The sequence below is a fragment of the Ornithorhynchus anatinus genome, chromosome 15 (genome assembly GCF_004115215.2).
Source record: "Ornithorhynchus anatinus isolate Pmale09 chromosome 15, mOrnAna1.pri.v4, whole genome shotgun sequence".
Classification (NCBI taxonomy): Eukaryota; Metazoa; Chordata; class Mammalia; order Monotremata; family Ornithorhynchidae; genus Ornithorhynchus; species Ornithorhynchus anatinus.
Genome location: NC_041742.1, coordinates 25,348,443 through 25,366,525, shown reverse-complemented (window position 1 = coordinate 25,366,525; position 18,083 = coordinate 25,348,443). Strand labels below are relative to the sequence as shown.

The following is an 18,083-nucleotide window of genomic DNA, read 5'->3' as shown; positions in this document are numbered from 1 at the left end:
TGTCACGGATCAGTCATTCGGGGGCTGAGTTCGGGGCGCCGTAGGAAAGTACAACAGAAGCCGAACCTGGGTTTCGCAGCACCCCGAGGGGAGCCTAGAGTCTGACGTGGCAGGGACGGTGGGCAAATAGACTAAATCAAACCGTACTAAACGCTTGGGAGAGGACGGCAGAAGGGACGCGTTCCCTGCCCACAACGGGAGACGAGATTGTGCCAGGCTCTGTTCTGCGCGCTGAGGTGAATACAAGCAGATGAGGATGGGCACAGTCCCTGTCCCACGTGGGGCGCGCGGTCTCAATCCCCACTTTACAGATGAGGTCATCGAGGCCCAGAGAAGCCAAGCGACTTGCCCGAGGTCACCCAGCAGACAAGAGGCGGAGCCCGGGTTAGAAACCACGATCTTCTAGCTCCCAAGCCCAAAATGGAGGTGAAGACCACAAGCCCCGAGACGTGGACTGTGTCCGACTTGACTAACTTGTATCCACCGAGGCATTTAAAACAGTTCCTGGCACATAGTAAGCGCTTAAAAAAAATATCATGAAAAAAAGACTTGGAAATCTGAAAGCAGCTTGAGGGACAGGATCTCAAGACGAGAAGCAACAGGGAGAGGAAGACTGATCACCTGGAAGGCTGCTTCTGGAGGCCCTGCCTGGGTGGTCAGCTGGTTGGAAAGCATTTCGTTGGAAGATCAGCGTGGCCCCAGCGGCTAGAGCCCGGGCTTGGGAGTCTGAGGACCTGGGTTCTAATCCCGGCTCCGCCGCGTGTCGGCTGTGTGACCTCGGGTAAGTCACTTCACTCTTTGGACCTCAGTTTCATCTACAAAATGGGGATTAGATACCTGGTCACATCGCCTCTTCCACCTCCCAAATAAACTGTGAACATCACGAGGGACAGAGCCCGTGGATGGCCTAATTATCCGCTACCCACCTCAGCGTTTAATGCAGCGCTCACTGTATATTGTAATTTTCAAATGAAACTCAGAAGCAGCGTGGGCTACTGCAGAAAGCCCGGACTTGTCAGAACCAGCTGGGTTCTAATCCCGGCCCTGCCACTTGTCTGCCGTGTGATCCGGGCAAGTCACTTCACTTCTCTGGACCCCCGCTTCCTCACCTGTAAAAACGGGGTGAGGACCGCGAGCCCCTCGTGGGAGAGCGACTGTGTTCAACCTGATTAGCTTGTATCTACCCCAGCGCTTAGTATAGTGCCTGGCACGGAGCAAGCCCCGAATAAATACCATTTTAAAAAACGTGCAACATGCCGGTTTTCGAAATGAACAGCTTTTAGTGGGAGGCTGTTGGGTCCTTGATAAAATGTGATGGTTTGATTTCCACTGTTGAATTCATCTCTGCCTAATCCCAGTAAATCTCTCGGGCGGGGGGGAGTCAGAGTCCGTCCCCGAAAAGGTTTTAATACTTCATTTGGGTTGATCCTGGGCGAGTCAGAGGATAAGGCCTTTCGCGGGGTTTTTTCTCTTATGGGATTCGAGTTGAGTGTTGATCTCAAATGAGAAGAGTTTATGCTCCCCTGTGTCCAACCTGATTAGCTCATATCTACCCATATCTTAGAACAGTGCCTGGCACGTAGTAAGTGCTTAATAAATGCCCCAATAATTATTTATTATTGTTAACATTACCCCTAGCCATAGATGACAGGCCAGACTCTCCCCCTCCATTCAGAAGAATTCATCTAATGCTTATTGAAACGAAAATTTCCTCTCTGGCCCACAGGTGCACCTCAAAGTCAGTGACTCACGTCTTCTCGAAGCGCATTTTCATCTCACCGAGCAGTTAATCAGTCGGTGGTATTTATTGAGTGCTTACTGTTTACAGTGCGGTGTCCTAAGCGCTTGGGAGAGTGTAGTGCAAGCGATCAGCAGACACGTTCCCTGCTCAGATTGAGATCACTCCATCTCTAATTCTATTTGTTAAGCACTTACCGTGTATACTGAGTCCTGTGGTAAACACTGGGATGGATATGCTCTAATCAAGTAGTCATGTTTATTGAGCACTTACTATGGGCAGAACGCTGTACTAAGCGCTTGGGAGAGTAAGAGAGTCGGTAGACGTGTTCCCTACTCCGAGGGAGCAGATCAGACAATCCCTGTCCCACGTGGGGCGCTCAGTTTAAAGGGGAGAAGAAAATGGTTTTTAATCCTCATTCTGGGGGTGAGGAAACTGAGGCACAGAGAAGCAGCATGGCGCGGTGCGTACAGCCCGGGGCTGGGAGTCAGGAGGACCTGGGTTCTAATGGCGGCTCCCCCGCTTGCCTGCTGGAGAACTTTGGCCAAGTTGCTTCACTTCTCTGAGCCTCAGTTCCCTCATCTGTAAAATGGGGATCAAGACCGCGAGCCCCGAATGGGACAGGGACCGCGTCCCGCCCGATTCGCCGGCACCCACCCCGGCTCCCGCTACGGGGCCCGGCCCGTGGTACGCGCTTAACGAACGCCAACGTTATCGTTCGGTCGCTCTTAGATCATACAGGTAGACGGCTCGCAGAGCCAACGGGAGCTTTTTAAATGGATTCCCCATTTCTGTAAGCAGGTACTCGTCTTGGATGATCCAGATCTAGGCGGGATGAAGGTCAGATGCTGGAGGGATTCTGGTTTTAACTCGGAAATCCCGGATCTTCTTAGAGGAGCCCCAGCCTCCTCTAAGCCGTAGTGGGCGGAGATGCGAGCAACCACGTGGAGTCGATCGGTCGTATTCGCTGAGCCCTTGGGGCGTGCAGAGCGCTGTACTGAGCGCTCGGGAGAGTCCGATGCGGCGGAGAATTTACAGGCTAGAGGGAGAGACAGATGTTAATAGAAGTGAATAAATTATGGATATGGGCATAAGTGCCTCAGGGAGGATGGCAAGCCGCCCCTGATGAGCACTTAAGCCTGTGTCAAGCACTGTTTTAAACGCTGGGGTAGATACGAGATCCGGTCCCCGTCCACGAGAGGCTCACCGTTTTAATCCCCACTTTACAGTTCAGGTAGCTGAGGTACGGAGACTTGCCCAAGGTCACCCAGCGGACAAGCGGTGGAGCCGGGATTAGTACCCACCCAGGTCCTTCTGGCTCCCGGTCCGGGCTCTAGCCATTACCGATCCTAAACCTAACTCCGTCTCTGATCCTAACCCTATAACCTCAACATCACCCTAGCCCTGGCCCCGATCCTAACCCTCTAACTCCAACATAACCGTAGCCCTCACCCTGACCCTAACCTTGACCCTAACCCAGACTCAAAGATAACCCTCCCCGACCCCCTACCTGCCAGCCTTCCGGCTGTCCCTCTTCATGCCCACCCTTTCTGGAGAGGCCCCCAGGCACAAGAGGGGCATCAGAACTCAATCCCGTCCAACGCGGGGGATGATAACCCGGCTGATTTAGGTCAACGGGAGGAGGAGGTGGAAGCCAGGGACTCGACCAGCTCTTGGGGATTATCTGAGGATTTCAATTATCCCCACCCTCCCAATACTATTAGCATAGATATCCATCTACTTGCGGGATGGGGGTGTGGGGAGGGTGACCCCCCCTTCACTGCAGACTTTCTCAACCCCTTCAACCATGATATCTCCCTGTCTGGACCTAATTCCTTTTGCTAATTAAGCATCTCGGGAATCTGTGAGGTGCTTTAGGGGGGCTCGCCCCTCAGCAGGTGGAAAAAGACTGGGGGGCGGGTCCCTTATCGGTTAACAGTGGAGTTTAACGCCCCCGCCGAGATGCCTGCTTTTTAAAACCGGGAGAACCGGACCCTTCAGCCTCACAGAGAAAATGGGCTCGCCCGAAGAACTTGGGTATCGTCTCCTAACCGAATACACCAACGGCTTTCTGGTCTCCAAGGTAAGTCAGTAGTCGGGGCTCTTTACATTTTTTGGTCATTTTTTAATGGCATTTTGGTGAGCACTTACTGTGTGTCAGGCACTCGACTTAGAGCCGGCGTGGATACAGGCTAATCAGGTTGGACCGTGTCCCGCACGGGACTCTCAGTCACAATCCCCATTTTACAGATGAGGGGCCCGAGGCACAGGGAAGGGATGTGACTTGGCCGAGGTCACGCAGCAGGCGAGTGGCGGGGCCGGGATGGGAACCCAGGTCCTCTGACTCTGAGGCCCGGGCTCTCTCCGCTAGGCCATGCTGATTCTAGGCTTTGTTCTAGAAGTAGTAATAAGCAGCATTTGCGAAGCGTCCACTGAGCACTGGGAAATTATACTGAGGTGGGAACAAGCCACAGTAGCAGGGACTTGAAGCCTTCTTTGGGCAGGGAACATGTCTGTCAAGCGCCTAGTACAGTGCTCTGTACACAGTAAGCACTCAATAAATATCACTGATAATTCTGACGGTGGCTTGAAGTCTGCCACAGAGGGATCGTTTATATTCGCTTGGTTTTCAAGTTGAAACTTTAGAAAGAAAAAAATGTTCTCGCGTCACCCAGTAGAAGCAACATGGCCTGGTAGTTAGAGCCCGGGCCTGGGAGTCAGAAGGTCATGGGTTCTAATCCTGGCTCCACCCCTTGCCTCCTCTGTGACCTTGGGCAGGTCTATTCACTTCTCTAGGCCTCAGTTACCTCGTTGGTAAAATAGGGATTGAGACTGTGAGCCCCATGTGGGACAAGGACTGTGTCCCAACCCAATTTGCTTGTATCCACCCCAGTGCTTAGTACAGCGCTTGAGAGAGAAAAAGCGCTTAACAAACACCACAGTGATAGTTACCATTATTGGACAGAAGTTGTTCCCGTAGCAAGTTGGGCTGGTGAGGGTATCGGCCTGTCCGAGGGCAGTTCGGGGACAAGTTCAAAGAGGAATAGTTCATGATGGGTTTTACTACTGAGAAGGTCACATGTCTACAAGGGAGATAGACATTAAGGTAAACACTGCTGCTGTTGTAGCTGTGACGTCGACCAGAGTCGTACGTGTGTCCTGGAAGCTTTTCCACCTCAAGGGACTGAAGATCATCCCGGCTCAATCCTCCTTCTGTCCCTCTCCCCTTCTTACTCCACCCGACCTTTGTTAGAAAAAGAAAGGACAATATTGATTTACCTTCTGTCAATAAGGAGACGGTGTCACGTTTCCGTATTTGCTCCACCCGAGAGAGATCTCGGCCTCTTAGGATGTGGAGAAAGACTAAACGTATCCTGCTGGATGCCTCCAGTCAGCCCCGTCTTAGCCCAGGGCTTGGGTCTCTGCTAAGAGGGGAGAATTCCCTTCTGTTGCAAGAGAAAGGGTAAGTTCTTTTTCTTTTTTAAAAAAATGGTATTTGGTAAGCGCTTACTATTTGCCAGGCACTGAACTGAGTGCTGGGGTGGATGCAGACTAATCGGGTTGGACACAATCCCTGCCCCACGTGGGGCTCAGAGTCTTAATCTCCATTTGACTAATGAGGGAACTGAAGCCCAGAGAAGTTAAGTGATTTGCCCAAAGTGCCCCAGCGGACAGGTGGCAGAGCCGGAACTAAAACCCAGATCCCGCTCACACCCGGGCCCCGGGCTCTATCCACTAGGCCACGTTGCTTCGGGGCGTCTACTGGCCGTCGTGTTGAAAACACATCATCTTTACCACATTTTCCCTGACCTGAATTTTATTTTAGTGTAACTGATTTCTCTGTCACTTCAGCCCTTTGGGGTCATCCAAGCCCTCGGGTGCTCACAAGGAGCGTGAATAGCTAAAAAGTGGAGGGAAGCACATTGTGTGGGATATGAGGTAGCACTGTGGCCTAGTGGTGAGAGCAAGGGCCTGGGAGTCAGGACCTGGGTTCTAATTTTGGCTCTGCCATTTATCTGCTGTGTGACCACGAGCAAGTCCCTTCACTTCTCTGTGCCTCAGTTCCCTCAGCTGTAAAATGGGGATATAATACCTGTTCCCACTCCGCTTTAGACTGTGAGCCCCCCCCGCTACCCCATTATTGTATCTACCTGAGTGTTCACTACAGTGCTTGGCACATAGTAAGCACTTAAATGCCATAATCATTATAAATATTTAATTTATAGACTATTCAGTGCTTCAGGCACTGATTCTTCCCAGACTTGCCTGCCTGTTTTTTTAGCGGTATTTGCTAAGCACTTTCTTTGCGCCAGGTGCCGTACTAGGCGCTGGGCTAGATGCAAGTTAATCAGGTTGGGAACAATCCCTCTCTCACATGGAGCTCACGGCTTTAGTCCCCATTTTCCAGCTGGGGGAACTGAGACCCAGAGAAACGAAGTGACGTGTCCAAGGGCCCAGAGCAGACGGTGGCGGAGTCGGGATTAGAACCCAGGTCCTCTGACTACCAAGCCCGGGCTCTATCACCTAGGCCATGCCTCTTTGCTGACGTTAAGGAATGAATCTCCTTTCCCCCGCACCGTCTCTGGACGCCTGCCAGCCGCGTGTCGGTAACAAACCGTTTTCTCTTTCGTTGCCTTGAGGTGATGTTCACGGCCTGTGAGCTGGGAGTGTTCGACCTCTTGGAGGGATCGGGGAGGCCGCTGGGGTCAGAAGCCATCGCTGACCGCTTGGCCGCAAGTCGCCGTGGGATGGAACTCCTGCTCGACACCTGTGTGGGGCTCAAGCTGCTCCACAGGGAAACGGACGACGGAAAAGGTAAAATCCCTGTAGACCCTCAGCTCCTTCTGGGCAGGAAAGCCGTGCGCTGATGAACAGGAAGCTGCTCCACAGGGAACTGAAGGAAAGGAAAGGTAAAAACCCTCTAGCCTGTCAGCTCCTTGTACTGAACTGTCCTAAGCGCTTGGGAGAGTACGGCACAACAGGATTAGCGGATGCCTCTCCGCGACAGTGTGTAGTGACGGGTGACGGAGATCACGGCTCCAGCAAGGGTGACGACGGCCAAGACGTTGACGTCGGTGACCCGGCCAACGACGGGCAGGTCATAGCGCTGGTGGTGATGGTCACGTGTGTGACGACGATGGGGACGACGGTCGTGATCGTGATGACAGGGAGGATGATTGATGGTGATGATGGTATTCGTTACGTGCTTACTCTGTATCAAGCTCCCCTCTCAGGGTCGTATCTGGGAGAGTTCTCAGTCCTCTACCAGTCTCGGCTACGGGGGGGAGAGTCAGGCAGGGGCCTACCCGGTCCATTCCTAGCTGGCCAGTGGCTACAAGTCAAAACTCCCCTGTGCTGGGGAGCAGCGGCGTGGGAGGGAGTCGAGGACGGAGGCTCAAATTTACCGTGTGGAAGGAGGCCGTGGTCCGGTCAACCTCTTCCAGGTTTTTTCCAAGAAAACTCCACGGATCCCCTACCAGAACGATCACAGATGGAGGTGGGGCATTCTGGGTGGGATGTGTCTATGGTGTCGCCGTGGGTGAAGATGACGGCATGAGATCATGCGCCAAGCACTGTTCTGAGCGCTGGGGTAGAGCCAAGCTAATCAGTCCCACGTGGGTCTGAATCCCCGTTTTACAGATGAGGGAACTGAGGCTTAGAAAAGCAAAGTGACTCGCCCGGAGTCACAGCAGACGAGTGGCGGAGCCGGGATTAGAACTCACGACCTTCTAACTCCCAGTTGAGTGAGAACTTCTCTGGTGGAGGCGGCAGTGATGTCGTGAGTGACTCTAACAGTGATGGGACGGTTAGAGAAGCGGCGGAAAGAGCACGGGCTTTGGCCTCAGAGGTCATGGGTTCGAATCCCAGCTCTGCCACTTGTCAGCTGCGTGACTGTGGGCGAGTCACTTCACTTCTCAGTGCCTCAGTTCCCTCATCTGTACAATGGGGATGAAGACTGTGAGCCCCACCTGGGACAACCTGATTCCCCTGTGTCCACCCCAGCGCTTAGGACAGTGCTCGGCACGTAGTAAGCGCTTAATAAATACCAACATTATTATTATTATTATAGCGCGATGGCGAAGGAGCTGATAATAATAATCATTCATAATAATAATGCCATTTATTAAGCGCTTACTAGGTGACAGACGTGGAACTAAGCACTGATGCAGATGGTGACCATGGTAATGTCAGTGACGATAGCGGGGTTGATCGGGGTGATGGCGATGATGATCTTAGTGATGTTCACAGGGACGGTGATGGTGATGATGACGACGGTAGCAATGATGGGGCGGTGACTGTAAGAAAGATGGGGCCGAGGATACCGTTAACCGTTCCGTTTCTTTCCAGCTTTGTACCACAATACAGCACTCGCCACCTTATATCTTACCCAGTCTGGCCCTAAATCGCAGTATCACATGTTGCTGTATTACTCCAAAACAACCTACGTGTGCTGGAACTACCTGACAGAAGCCGTGAGGTAGGTGGAACCGGAAGCGTGGCCTTCCTCAGTCAGTCCGTCGTATTTATTGAGCGCCTGCCGTGCGAAGGGCACTGTACTGAGCGCTTGGGAGATCCAGGAGAACAATAAACAGACACATTCCCTGCCCACAACGAGCTTAAAGTCTAGAGGGGGAGACGGACATTAATAGAAACAAGGGATTCTTCCTCTCATCCTCCATTGCCTGACTCTTGCCCGTCTTTTTTTCCGCTGCTGGGGTGATGTTTCGGTGAGGACGAATACCCCCCGGTGGAAAAACGAGGGAGTTTGGATCAACGATCTAGTCTGTCCGGTTTGGGCTGCTGAATTTTGGAGTCCATCTGCGGGCCTCGCGGGGCCTGGACCCCCTCCACCCCCCCACACACAACTGATGCATTGCCGTGGACTGTGTCCAACCTGATCACTTCCCCCTCCAGTTATCGTCCTATCTCCCTACTACCCTTCCTTTCCAAAATCTTAGAACGAGTCGTCTACAATCGATGCCTAGAATTCCTTAACTCCCATTCTCTCCTAGACCCCCTCCAATCTGGCTTCCGTCCCCTCCACTCTACCGAGACTGCTCTCTCTAAGGTCACCCGTGACCTCCTTCTTGCCAAATCCAATGGCTCCTACTCCATTCTGATCCTCCTTGACCTCTCTGCTGCCTTCGACACTGTCGACCATCCCCTCCTCCTCCATACCTTATCTCACCTTGGCTTCACGGACTCTGTCCTCTCCTGGTTCTCCTCTCACCTCTCTGGCCGATCATTCTCGGTCTCCTACGCTGGAGCCTCCTCCCCCTCCCATCCTTTAACTGTCGGAGTTCCTCAAGGGTCAGTTCTTGGCCCTCTTCTGATCTCCATTTACACTCACTCCCTCGGTGAACTCATCCGCTCTCACGGCTTTGACTACCATCTCTACGCAGATGACACGCAGATCTACATCTCCGCCCCCGTCCTCTCCCCCTCCCTTCGGGCTCGCATCTCCTCCCGCCTCCGGGACGTCTCCACCTGGATGTCGGCCCGCCACCTAAAACTCAACATGAGCAAGACTGAGCTCCTCATCTTCCCTCCCAAACCCGGTCCTCTCCCAGACTTCTCCATCACCGTGGATGGCACGACCATCCTTCCCGTCCCGCAGGCCCGCAATCTCGGTGTCATCCTTGACTCGTCCCTCTCGTTCACCCCACACATCCTATCCGTTACCGAGACCTGCCGGTTTCACCTCTACAATATCGCCAAGATCCGCCCTTTCCTCTCCACCCAAACGGCTACCTTACTATTACGGGCTCTCGTTATATCCCGGCTAGACTACTGTGTCAGCCTTCTCTCTGACCTCCCTTCCTCCTCTCTCGCCCCGCTCCGGTCTATTCTTCACTCCGCTGCCCGGCTCATCTTCCCGCAGAAACGATCTGGGCCTGTCACTCCCCTTCTTAAACAACTCCAGTGGTTGCCTATCGACCTCCGCTCCAAACAAAAACTCCTCACTCTAGGCTTCGAGGCTCTCCATCACCTTGCCCCTTCCTACCTCTCCTCCCTTCTCTCTTTCTACCGCCCACCCCGCACGCTCCGCTCCTCTGCCGCCCACCTCCTCGCCGTCCCTCGGTCTCGCCCATCCCGCCGTCGACCCCTGGGTCACGTCCTCCCGCGGTCCCGGAACGCCCTCCCTCCTCACCTCCGCCAAACTGATTCTCTTTCCCTCTTCAAAACCTTACTTAAAAATCACCTCCTCCAAGAGGCCTTCCCAGACTGAGCTCCTCTTCCCCCTCTACTCCCTCTGCCATCCCCCCTTTACCTCTCCGCAGCTAAAGCCTCATTTTCCCCTTTTCCCTCTGCTCCTCCACCTCTCCCTTCCCATCCCCACAGCACTGTACCCGTCCGCTCAACTGTATATATTTTCGTTACCCTATTTATTTTGTTAATGAATTGTACATCGCCTTGATTCTATTTAGTTGCCATTGTTTTTATGAGATGTTCTTCCCCTTGACGCTGTTTAGTGCCATCGTTCTCGTCTGTCCGTCTCCCCCGATTAGACTGTAAGCCCGTCAAACGGCAGGGACCGTCTCTATCTGTTGCCGACTTGTTCATCCCAAGCGCTTAGTACAGTGCTCTGCACATAGTAAGCGCTCAATAAATACTATTGAATGAATGAATGAATGATCAGCTTGGATCTACCCCCGTGCTTAATAACAGTGCCTGGTACATAGTAAACACTCAACAAATACCATTAAAAATTACGGATAAGCGAATCAGTGCTGTGGGGCTCGGTGGAAAGAGCACGGGCTTTGCAGTCAGAGGTCATGGGTTCGAATGCCGGCTCGGCCACTTGTCAGCCCTGGGACTTTGGGCGAGACACTTCTCGGTGCCTCAGTTACTTCATCTGTAAAATGGGGATTAAGACTGTGAGCCCCACGTGGGACAACCTGATTCCCCTGTGTCTACCCCAGCGCTTAGAACAGTGCTCGGCACGTAGTAAGCGCTTAACAGATACCAACATTATTATTAAAGGGTGACACAGGAGGCAGTAGGAGACAAGGAAATGAGAGCTCAGTCAGGGAAGGCCCCTTGGAGGAGATGGGCCTCTAATGAATACCACTGACCGATCGATCGATTGAAGCTTGGCCAGTTTGGACCAGTGGCCGATTTGGAGATCCTGAGGGACTGAGGCGGTTTTGTCTGGACCCATCATGGAGAGTGAGGAGACCCTGGGCCATCTCTCCTCCCCGTAGATTCCTCAAACGGACCCGGATGTCCTTTCCCCACCTCTCGGGGGGCCGAAGCGACTTCCTGAGGTCTCCCTGAGCCTCCAAGCCACTTCCCCGAGCGTCTCCTCCCTCACTCCCCAGCGGCCTGTGTAAAGGCCGAATGGCCGCCGTGGGCCCTTCTTCTTACCGCCGTTCCAGCCCTCCGTGTTCGGCAAGTCCTTGTCCAGTTCTACTCTGTGTGGAAGGGCATTTCCGGTCACTCGGGGACATGGAGCTGTACCTCACTGTGGGCAGGGAAGGCGTCTCTTATATCGTTCCGTCGGACTCTCCCAAGCGTTGCCCTGTGCACCGTAAGCACTCCGCTTGACTGTAAACTCGCTGTGGGCAGGAAATGTGTCGTTATATCGTTGCACTGTACCCTCCGAAGTGATCGGTACAGTGATCTTTCCACAGAAAGCGCTCAATAAATTCCACTGACTTGTTTTCAGAGAAGGCAAAAACCAGTACCTGAGGGCGTTTGGCAAGTCATCACAGGAACTCTTCGAAGCAATCTACAGGTACTGGGATCCCCCGAGGGGGCTGGGGGGCCTTCGGTTTAATCACTCGACAAGATTTCCCCTCTAATAATAGCAAGAATAAGGAATGGTATTTGTTAAACTCTTCCTGTGTGCCGGCCACTGTACTAAGCACTGGGGTGGATACAAGCAATTCAGGCTGGACACGCTCTCTGTCCCCCATGGGGCTCGCAGACTCAATCTCCATTTGACAGATGAAGGAATTGAGACCCAGAGAAGCTCTTAGTACAGTGATCTCTGTCCACAGTAAGATTTCAATAATAATAATAATTACGGTATTTGTTAATAATAATAATAATGTTGGTATCTGTTAAGCGCTTACTACGTGCAGAGCCCTGGGGTAGATTCAGGGGAATGAGGTTGTCCCACGTGAGGCTCACAGTCTTCATCCCCCTTTTACAGATGAGGGAACTGAGGCACAGAGAAGTGAAGTGACTCGCCCGCAGTCACACAGCTGAGAAGAGGCAGCGTCGGGATTTGAACCCATGACCTCTGACTCCCACGCCCGGGCTCTTTCCACTGAGCCACGCTGCTTCTCTAAGCCATCTGCCGGGCACTGTCCTAAACACTGAAAAATACCAGTGATCGATGGATATACTGTTTCCTCCTTCATTCCCCTCCCGTCTCCTGATCAGTCATTCAACTCTATTTACTGAGCACTTAGTTTGTGAAGAGTACTGTACTAAGCGCCTGGGAGAGCACAATACAATGGAGTTGGTCGACGCTTTCCCTGCCCACGAGGAGTTTGCGATCTAGAAGAGGAAATGCCGATGTCCCCTCTGCCCCACTGCTTGGAACAGTGCTCGGTACATAGCCAGCACTTAACCAGTACCATAGTTATTAACATTATCACTTCTACAGAATAACGTGTTTTCACCTTATAGGTCTGAGGAAGAACTCTTGACTTTCATGTCTGGCCTGAATGAGATGTGGAGGATCTGTGGTGAAGACGTGATAGCTTCATTTGACCTGGCCCCTTTCCCTCTCATCTGTGATCTTGGAGGTCAGTACGAAGATAAGAGTTGGAACGATCCGCTCAACTCTGGGAGCTAGGACATTCAGGACGATCGATAAATCAGTGGTACTTATTGAGCGCTTACCGTGTACTAAGCGCTTGGGAGAGTATAATATAGCAATAAAGGGACACATACCCCAGCCCACAGCGAGCTTACAGTCTAGAAGGGGGCGCGGGACGGACGTTAATATAAATAAAATTACAGATACACTAATCACGTCGCCGCTTACTGTTGTATTGTACTCTCCCAAGCGCAGCGTGGCTCAGTGGAAAGAGCCCGGGCTTGGGAGTCAGAGGTCGTGAGTTCGAATCCCAGCTCTGCCACTTGTCAGCTGTGTGACTGTGGGCGAGTCACTTCACTTCTCTGCGCCTCGGTTCCCTCATCTGTAAAATGGGGATTAACTGTGAGCCTCACGTGGGACGACCTGATGACCCTGTATCTACCCCGGCGCTTAGAACGGTGCTCGGCACATAGTAAGCGCTTCACAGATACCAACACTATTATTATTGCTCTTCACACAGTAAGTGCTCAGTAAATATTTGTAAATGCCATTGATGGATGGATTGATTAACATCAATCTCCCCCCTAGACTGTCGGCTTGTCGGGGGCAGGGAATGTGTCTACCGATTCTGCTGTACTGGGCTCTCCCAAGTGCTCGGTACGGTGCTCTGCCCGTGGTAAGAGCTCCAGCAATACCACCGGTGGATTGATCGATTGGTGAAACTCTCCTTCTTTCTTCGGAGGCGGTTCAGGTTCCCTGGCCAGAGAATGTGTCTCTCAGTATCCGAACTGCTCAGTCACCATCTTCGACCTTCCGGAGGCGGTGCAGGTAGCCAAGAGACACTTTGGACTTCTCGAGGAACAACGAATCAGCTTCCAGGCAGGTGGGTTTTGCTAATAACAATAGTAATTGTGGTATTTGGTGAGCGCTTACCGCAGCCGGGCACCGTAGTAAGTGCTGGGGTGGATTCAGGCAAATCAGGGCGGACACCCACGGGAGGCTCACCGTCTCAATCCCCGTTTTCCAGATGAGGTTACTGAGGAGAAGTGAGGGGACCGCCCAAGGTCACACAGCAGACCAGAGACAAAGCCAGGATTAGAACCCAGACCTCCCGACTCCCAGGCCCGTGCTCTTCCATTACACCACCCTGCTTCGGTTGAGTTGATTTCCAAGAGGAGCGACCCGGCCTAGTGGATAAAGCTCGGGCCTGGGACTCAGAGGACCTGGGTTCTGACCTCTGGATTCTAATCCTGACTCCATCACTTGTCCGCCATGGGACCTTGGGCAAGTCACTTCACTTCTCCGGGCCTCAGTGACCCCCATCTGGAAAATGGGGACTAGGAATGGGAGCCCCCTGTGGGACAGGAACCGTGTCCAACCTGATGTAACTTGAATTTACCCCAGTGGTTAGAACAGTGCTTGGCACATAGTAAGCTCCTGAGTGCCATGCTTATTAATTAATCAATACTGATGCTGGTGACGTACGTTTCTGCGATGTAGGGGATTTTTTCAAAGAGAGTATTCCGGAAGCCGACCTGTACATTCTAGCGAGGGTTCTTCATGACTGGGGGGATGAGAAATGCCTGCAGCTTTTATCTAAGATCCGCGAAGCCGGCAAACCAGGTATGTTCATGCATTCATTCATCGTGGCTCAGTGGAAAGAGTCCGGGGTCATGGGTTCGAATCCCGGATCTGCCCCTTGTCGGCCGTGTGACTGTGAGCAAGTCACTTCACTTCTCTGGGCCTCAGTGACCTCATCTGTAAAATGGGGTTTAACTGTGAGCCGCACGTGGGACAAGCTGATTCCCCTGTATCTAACCCAGCGTTTAGAACAGTGCTCTGCATATAGTAAGCGCTTAACAAATACCAACATTATTATTAAGCACTTACCGTGGGCAGAGCACTGGAGTAAGCACGTGGGATCCAATCTGATGGGGGCAAATTGGTGTACCGTTCAACAGGGGAGAATCCACCCCTATAAAGTCGATCGGTGGTATTTTTTGAGCACTTACTGTGTGCAGAGCACTGCACTAAGCGCTCGGGAGGGGACAGTCCAACAGTCTAACAGGCACATTTCCCAACCTAAAGGAGTTTACAGGCTAGAGGGGGAGATGGCCTGGGGTATCCCTGGCCGGTGGTGGACTCCCCCGCCGCGAATCAAACCTTCTCGTCTGCTCCATCCTTCAGGCTGCGGGCTGCTGGTGGTGGAGACCATTTTGGACGAAGACAAGACGGGGCCTTTGGTGGCTCAGCTCTACTCCGTGAACATGCTGGTCCAGACGGAGGGAAGAGAACGGACCACAGCCGAATACCGCGAGCTGCTCGCGGCGGCTGGCTTCTCGCGCATCCAGGTCAAGAGAACAGGAAACCCGTACGATGCTATTTTAGGCAGGAAGTAATCTCGTCTCAGACCCCGACGGTCCTTGAGCGCGTTAGAGGGATGCGGAGTCCGATCCTTTTATCTGTTTTTATTACATTTTTTCCATTTTTTTCTTTAAGGGTATTTGTTAAGCACTCACTATGTGTCAAGCACTGTTTTAAGCGCCAGGCCAACTGGCTGAACACTGGTCAGTCGGTTGTATTCATCGAGCGCTTACTGTGTGCGGAGCACTGGGCTAAGTGCTTGGGAGAGGGCAATACCATGAGAAGCGGGGACACTCCCTGCCCTCAGCGGGCTGACAGTCTAGAGGGGGAGATAGACGTTAATAGAAATAAATGCGTGACAGATGTGGACACGAGTGGTGTGGGGCTGGAAGCGGGCGGTGAATAAAGGGAGCGAGTCCGAGAGATGCGGAAGGGAGAGGGAGAAGAGGAAAGGAGGGCTTAGTCGGCGAAGGCCTCTTGGAGGACACGGGTGGAGGACACGGGCCTTCACTAAGGCTTTGAAACTGGGGAGAGTCACTTTCTGTGGGATTTGAGGAGGGAGGGCCAGAGGCGGGACGTGGGCGAGAGGTTGGCGGCGAGAGAGATGAGATGAAGGTTGGTATTAAAGGAGCAAAATGTGCGGGCCGGGTTGGAGTAGGAGAGTAGCAAGGTGAAGAGGGCAAAGGGATTGAGGGCTTTCAAGCTGTCGGTGAGGAGTTTCAGCTCTTTTGAGGACGTGGATAGGCAGCCACTGCAAGGTCTTCGCGAGCCGTCCGTCCAGAGCCGGATGCAATGTCAATCAGCCAATCGACGGTACTTATTGAGCGCTCACTGTGTGCGGGGAAGCGTACAGAGCGCTTGGGAGAGTGCCACCCAAAGAGCTTACAGTCCGGAGGGCAGTAGCTTAATTTTTCCCGACAGAGGTAAAAGTCATAGGCTGTGACTCTTGGACTCCAGAAGCTTGAAGTTCCTCCTTTCTAGCCATAGCAACCCCTCAGCTTTCATTTTCTTTTCCATTTATCTCCGTCCTCCATCTTTTACGTTGATTTTCTAGTTTCTATTTCGCTTTGTCTTCTCCTCAGGAGTCCGCCGCCGATTCTTTCCTCTCGAAACGAAAGCCTTTTGTGGGCAGGGAACCGGTCTGTCGACTCGGTTGGGTTGTCCTCTCGCAAGCCCTTTCCGGGCTCTGCATACACTAGGCGCTCAGTGAATTCCGTTGATTGCTTAATAGCTGTCTGCCCTCTAGACCGTAAAATCGCTGTGGGCGGGGACCGGGTCTACCAACTGTGTTGTAAGGTGCTCGCCCAAGCGCCGGTTACAGTGCTCTGCACACGGTAAGCGCTCCATAAATACCATTGATTGACTGACAGCTGCCTCGCCTTAGACCGTAAACTAGTCGTGGGCAGGAAACGTGGCTACCAACTCTGTTATATCGAACTCTCCCAAGCACTTTGTAGTACAAGGGTCTGCACCCAGTGAGTACTCAATAAATAATCAATCCTTTCTTTTTTATCTGTCTCCTCTCCCCCGTCCTGTCCCTCACATCATGAACCCCTTGGACCAGGGGCAGTGTTTCATTTTAACATGTGAATTTTTCCCAGCCTTTAATGCCATGCTCTTGCGCAGAAGTGTTCAATGAATACTTCTTTTACTACCCCCATTACTAGTAGCCAGACTTACGGATGCAGCACGAGCCTGGGCGTCAGAAGGACCCGGGTTCTGATCCCGGCTGTGCCGCTTGTCTGCTGCGTCACGTGCTTTGGCAGGTCGCTTCACGCCTCCAAGCCTCAGCGACCTCGTCTGTAAAATGGAGATGAAAAGGGTGAGTACCCCGTGGGACGCAGACTGTGTTCAACCTGATCATCAACTTGAACGTGTCTGCTAATTCAGTTGTACGGCCCTCTCCCAAGCGCTTAGTACGGTGCTCGGCACACAGTGAGCGCGCAATAAGTAGGATCGACCGACTGACCGTCGGCTACGGTCGGGGATAACAGCGTGGTGTCGTGGCTAGAGCCCGGGCCTGGGAGTCAGAAGGACCTGGGTTCTAATCCCTGCTCCGCCACTTGTCTGCTGTGTGGGACCTTGGGCCAGTCACGTCCCTTCTCTGTGCCTCAGTTTCCTCATCTGCATAATGGGGATTAAGGCGGTGTCCAACCTGATTAGCCTGCATCTAACCCAGCATTTGCTGGAGTGTTCGGCATCAGAGTAAGCACTTACCAAATACCATTCAATGAAAGCTCGTTCTCTGCCAAGCTCGATGGGCGGTGATTTTTCGGGAACAAGGGCTTCGTTTTCTTCTTAGTGGTCGTACCAACTGTGTGGCCTTGTACTTTCCCAAGCGCTTAGTGCGGCGTTCTGCACGGAGCAACGACTGGAGCTTTAGTGTATCAACCCAGTCTTGGTCTAAAATTTGGGGCTTTTTTAAGTGCAAGTGTCTTGTTTTGCCTTTAGGTGTAGCTAGAGATTTGTCTCTTGATAGGAATTAGAATTGATCTACTTTTCTACTGTAAAAATATTCAGATTTGGAGAACGATTGGTCGGAACTGAACCTTTATAGTCCATCCCCATGGCTTCAGCGGCGTGCAAACATCGACACGTCATTATCCACGTGGAGGAGTCAGTCAGTCGTATTTATTGAGCGCTGGCCGCGTGCAAAGCACCGTACTAAGCGTCTGGGAGAATACGGTACAACAGTAAACAGATACGGCGGGACCAGGCGGAAAGAGCCCGGGCCTGGGAGTCAGAGGGCTTGGGTTCTAATCCCGGCTCTGCCACCTGTGGGCCCGGGGACCTTGGGCAAGTCACTCCCACTTCCTTTGTGCTTCAGTTCCCTTCACCTGCAAAAAGGGGGTTCGATCCTGTTCCTCCCTCCCGCTGAGACTGAGCAAACATGAGGAACCTGATTATCTTGTATTTACCCCTGTGCCTGGCACACTGTAAGCACTTAGATAGCATCATTATTTCACAAGAATTTGATGTAAGCATCAGAACTGAGGACAGTGCTGGACGCATAGTAAGCGCTCAACAGAGTGCTTAGAAAGTAGCGTGGCCTAGTGGATAGAGCCCGGGCCTGGGAGTCAGAAGGACTTGGGTTCTAATCCCGGCTCCACCGTTTATCTGCTGTGTGTGACCTTGAGCAAGTCGCTTCACTTCTCTGTGCCTCAGTTCCCTCATCTTGAGGAACGGGGATTGAAACTGTGAGACAGG

General features: G+C 52.6%; 1 protein-coding gene across 2 annotated transcripts; it reads left to right on the top strand.

Moving 5' to 3' along the window:
- The first annotated feature begins 3,597 nt into the window (after positions 1 to 3,597).
- Positions 3,598 to 15,140, top strand: ASMT (acetylserotonin O-methyltransferase). 2 transcript variants are annotated; one of them, XM_029079824.2, is made up of 8 exons: positions 3,598 to 3,821; positions 6,379 to 6,553; positions 8,087 to 8,216; positions 11,409 to 11,477; positions 12,380 to 12,498; positions 13,255 to 13,395; positions 14,013 to 14,135; positions 14,700 to 15,140. In XM_029079824.2, the coding sequence occupies exons 1-8, from the start codon at positions 3,753 to 3,755 to the stop codon at positions 14,909 to 14,911; spliced, it is 1,038 nt and encodes a 345-aa protein (XP_028935657.1). In that variant the 5' UTR covers positions 3,598 to 3,752; the 3' UTR covers positions 14,912 to 15,140. The 2 variants fall into 2 exon arrangements, with proteins under 2 accessions (XP_028935657.1, XP_028935659.1); XM_029079826.2 differs by lacking the exon at positions 14,013 to 14,135.
- The last annotated feature ends 2,943 nt before the right edge of the window (positions 15,141 to 18,083 follow it).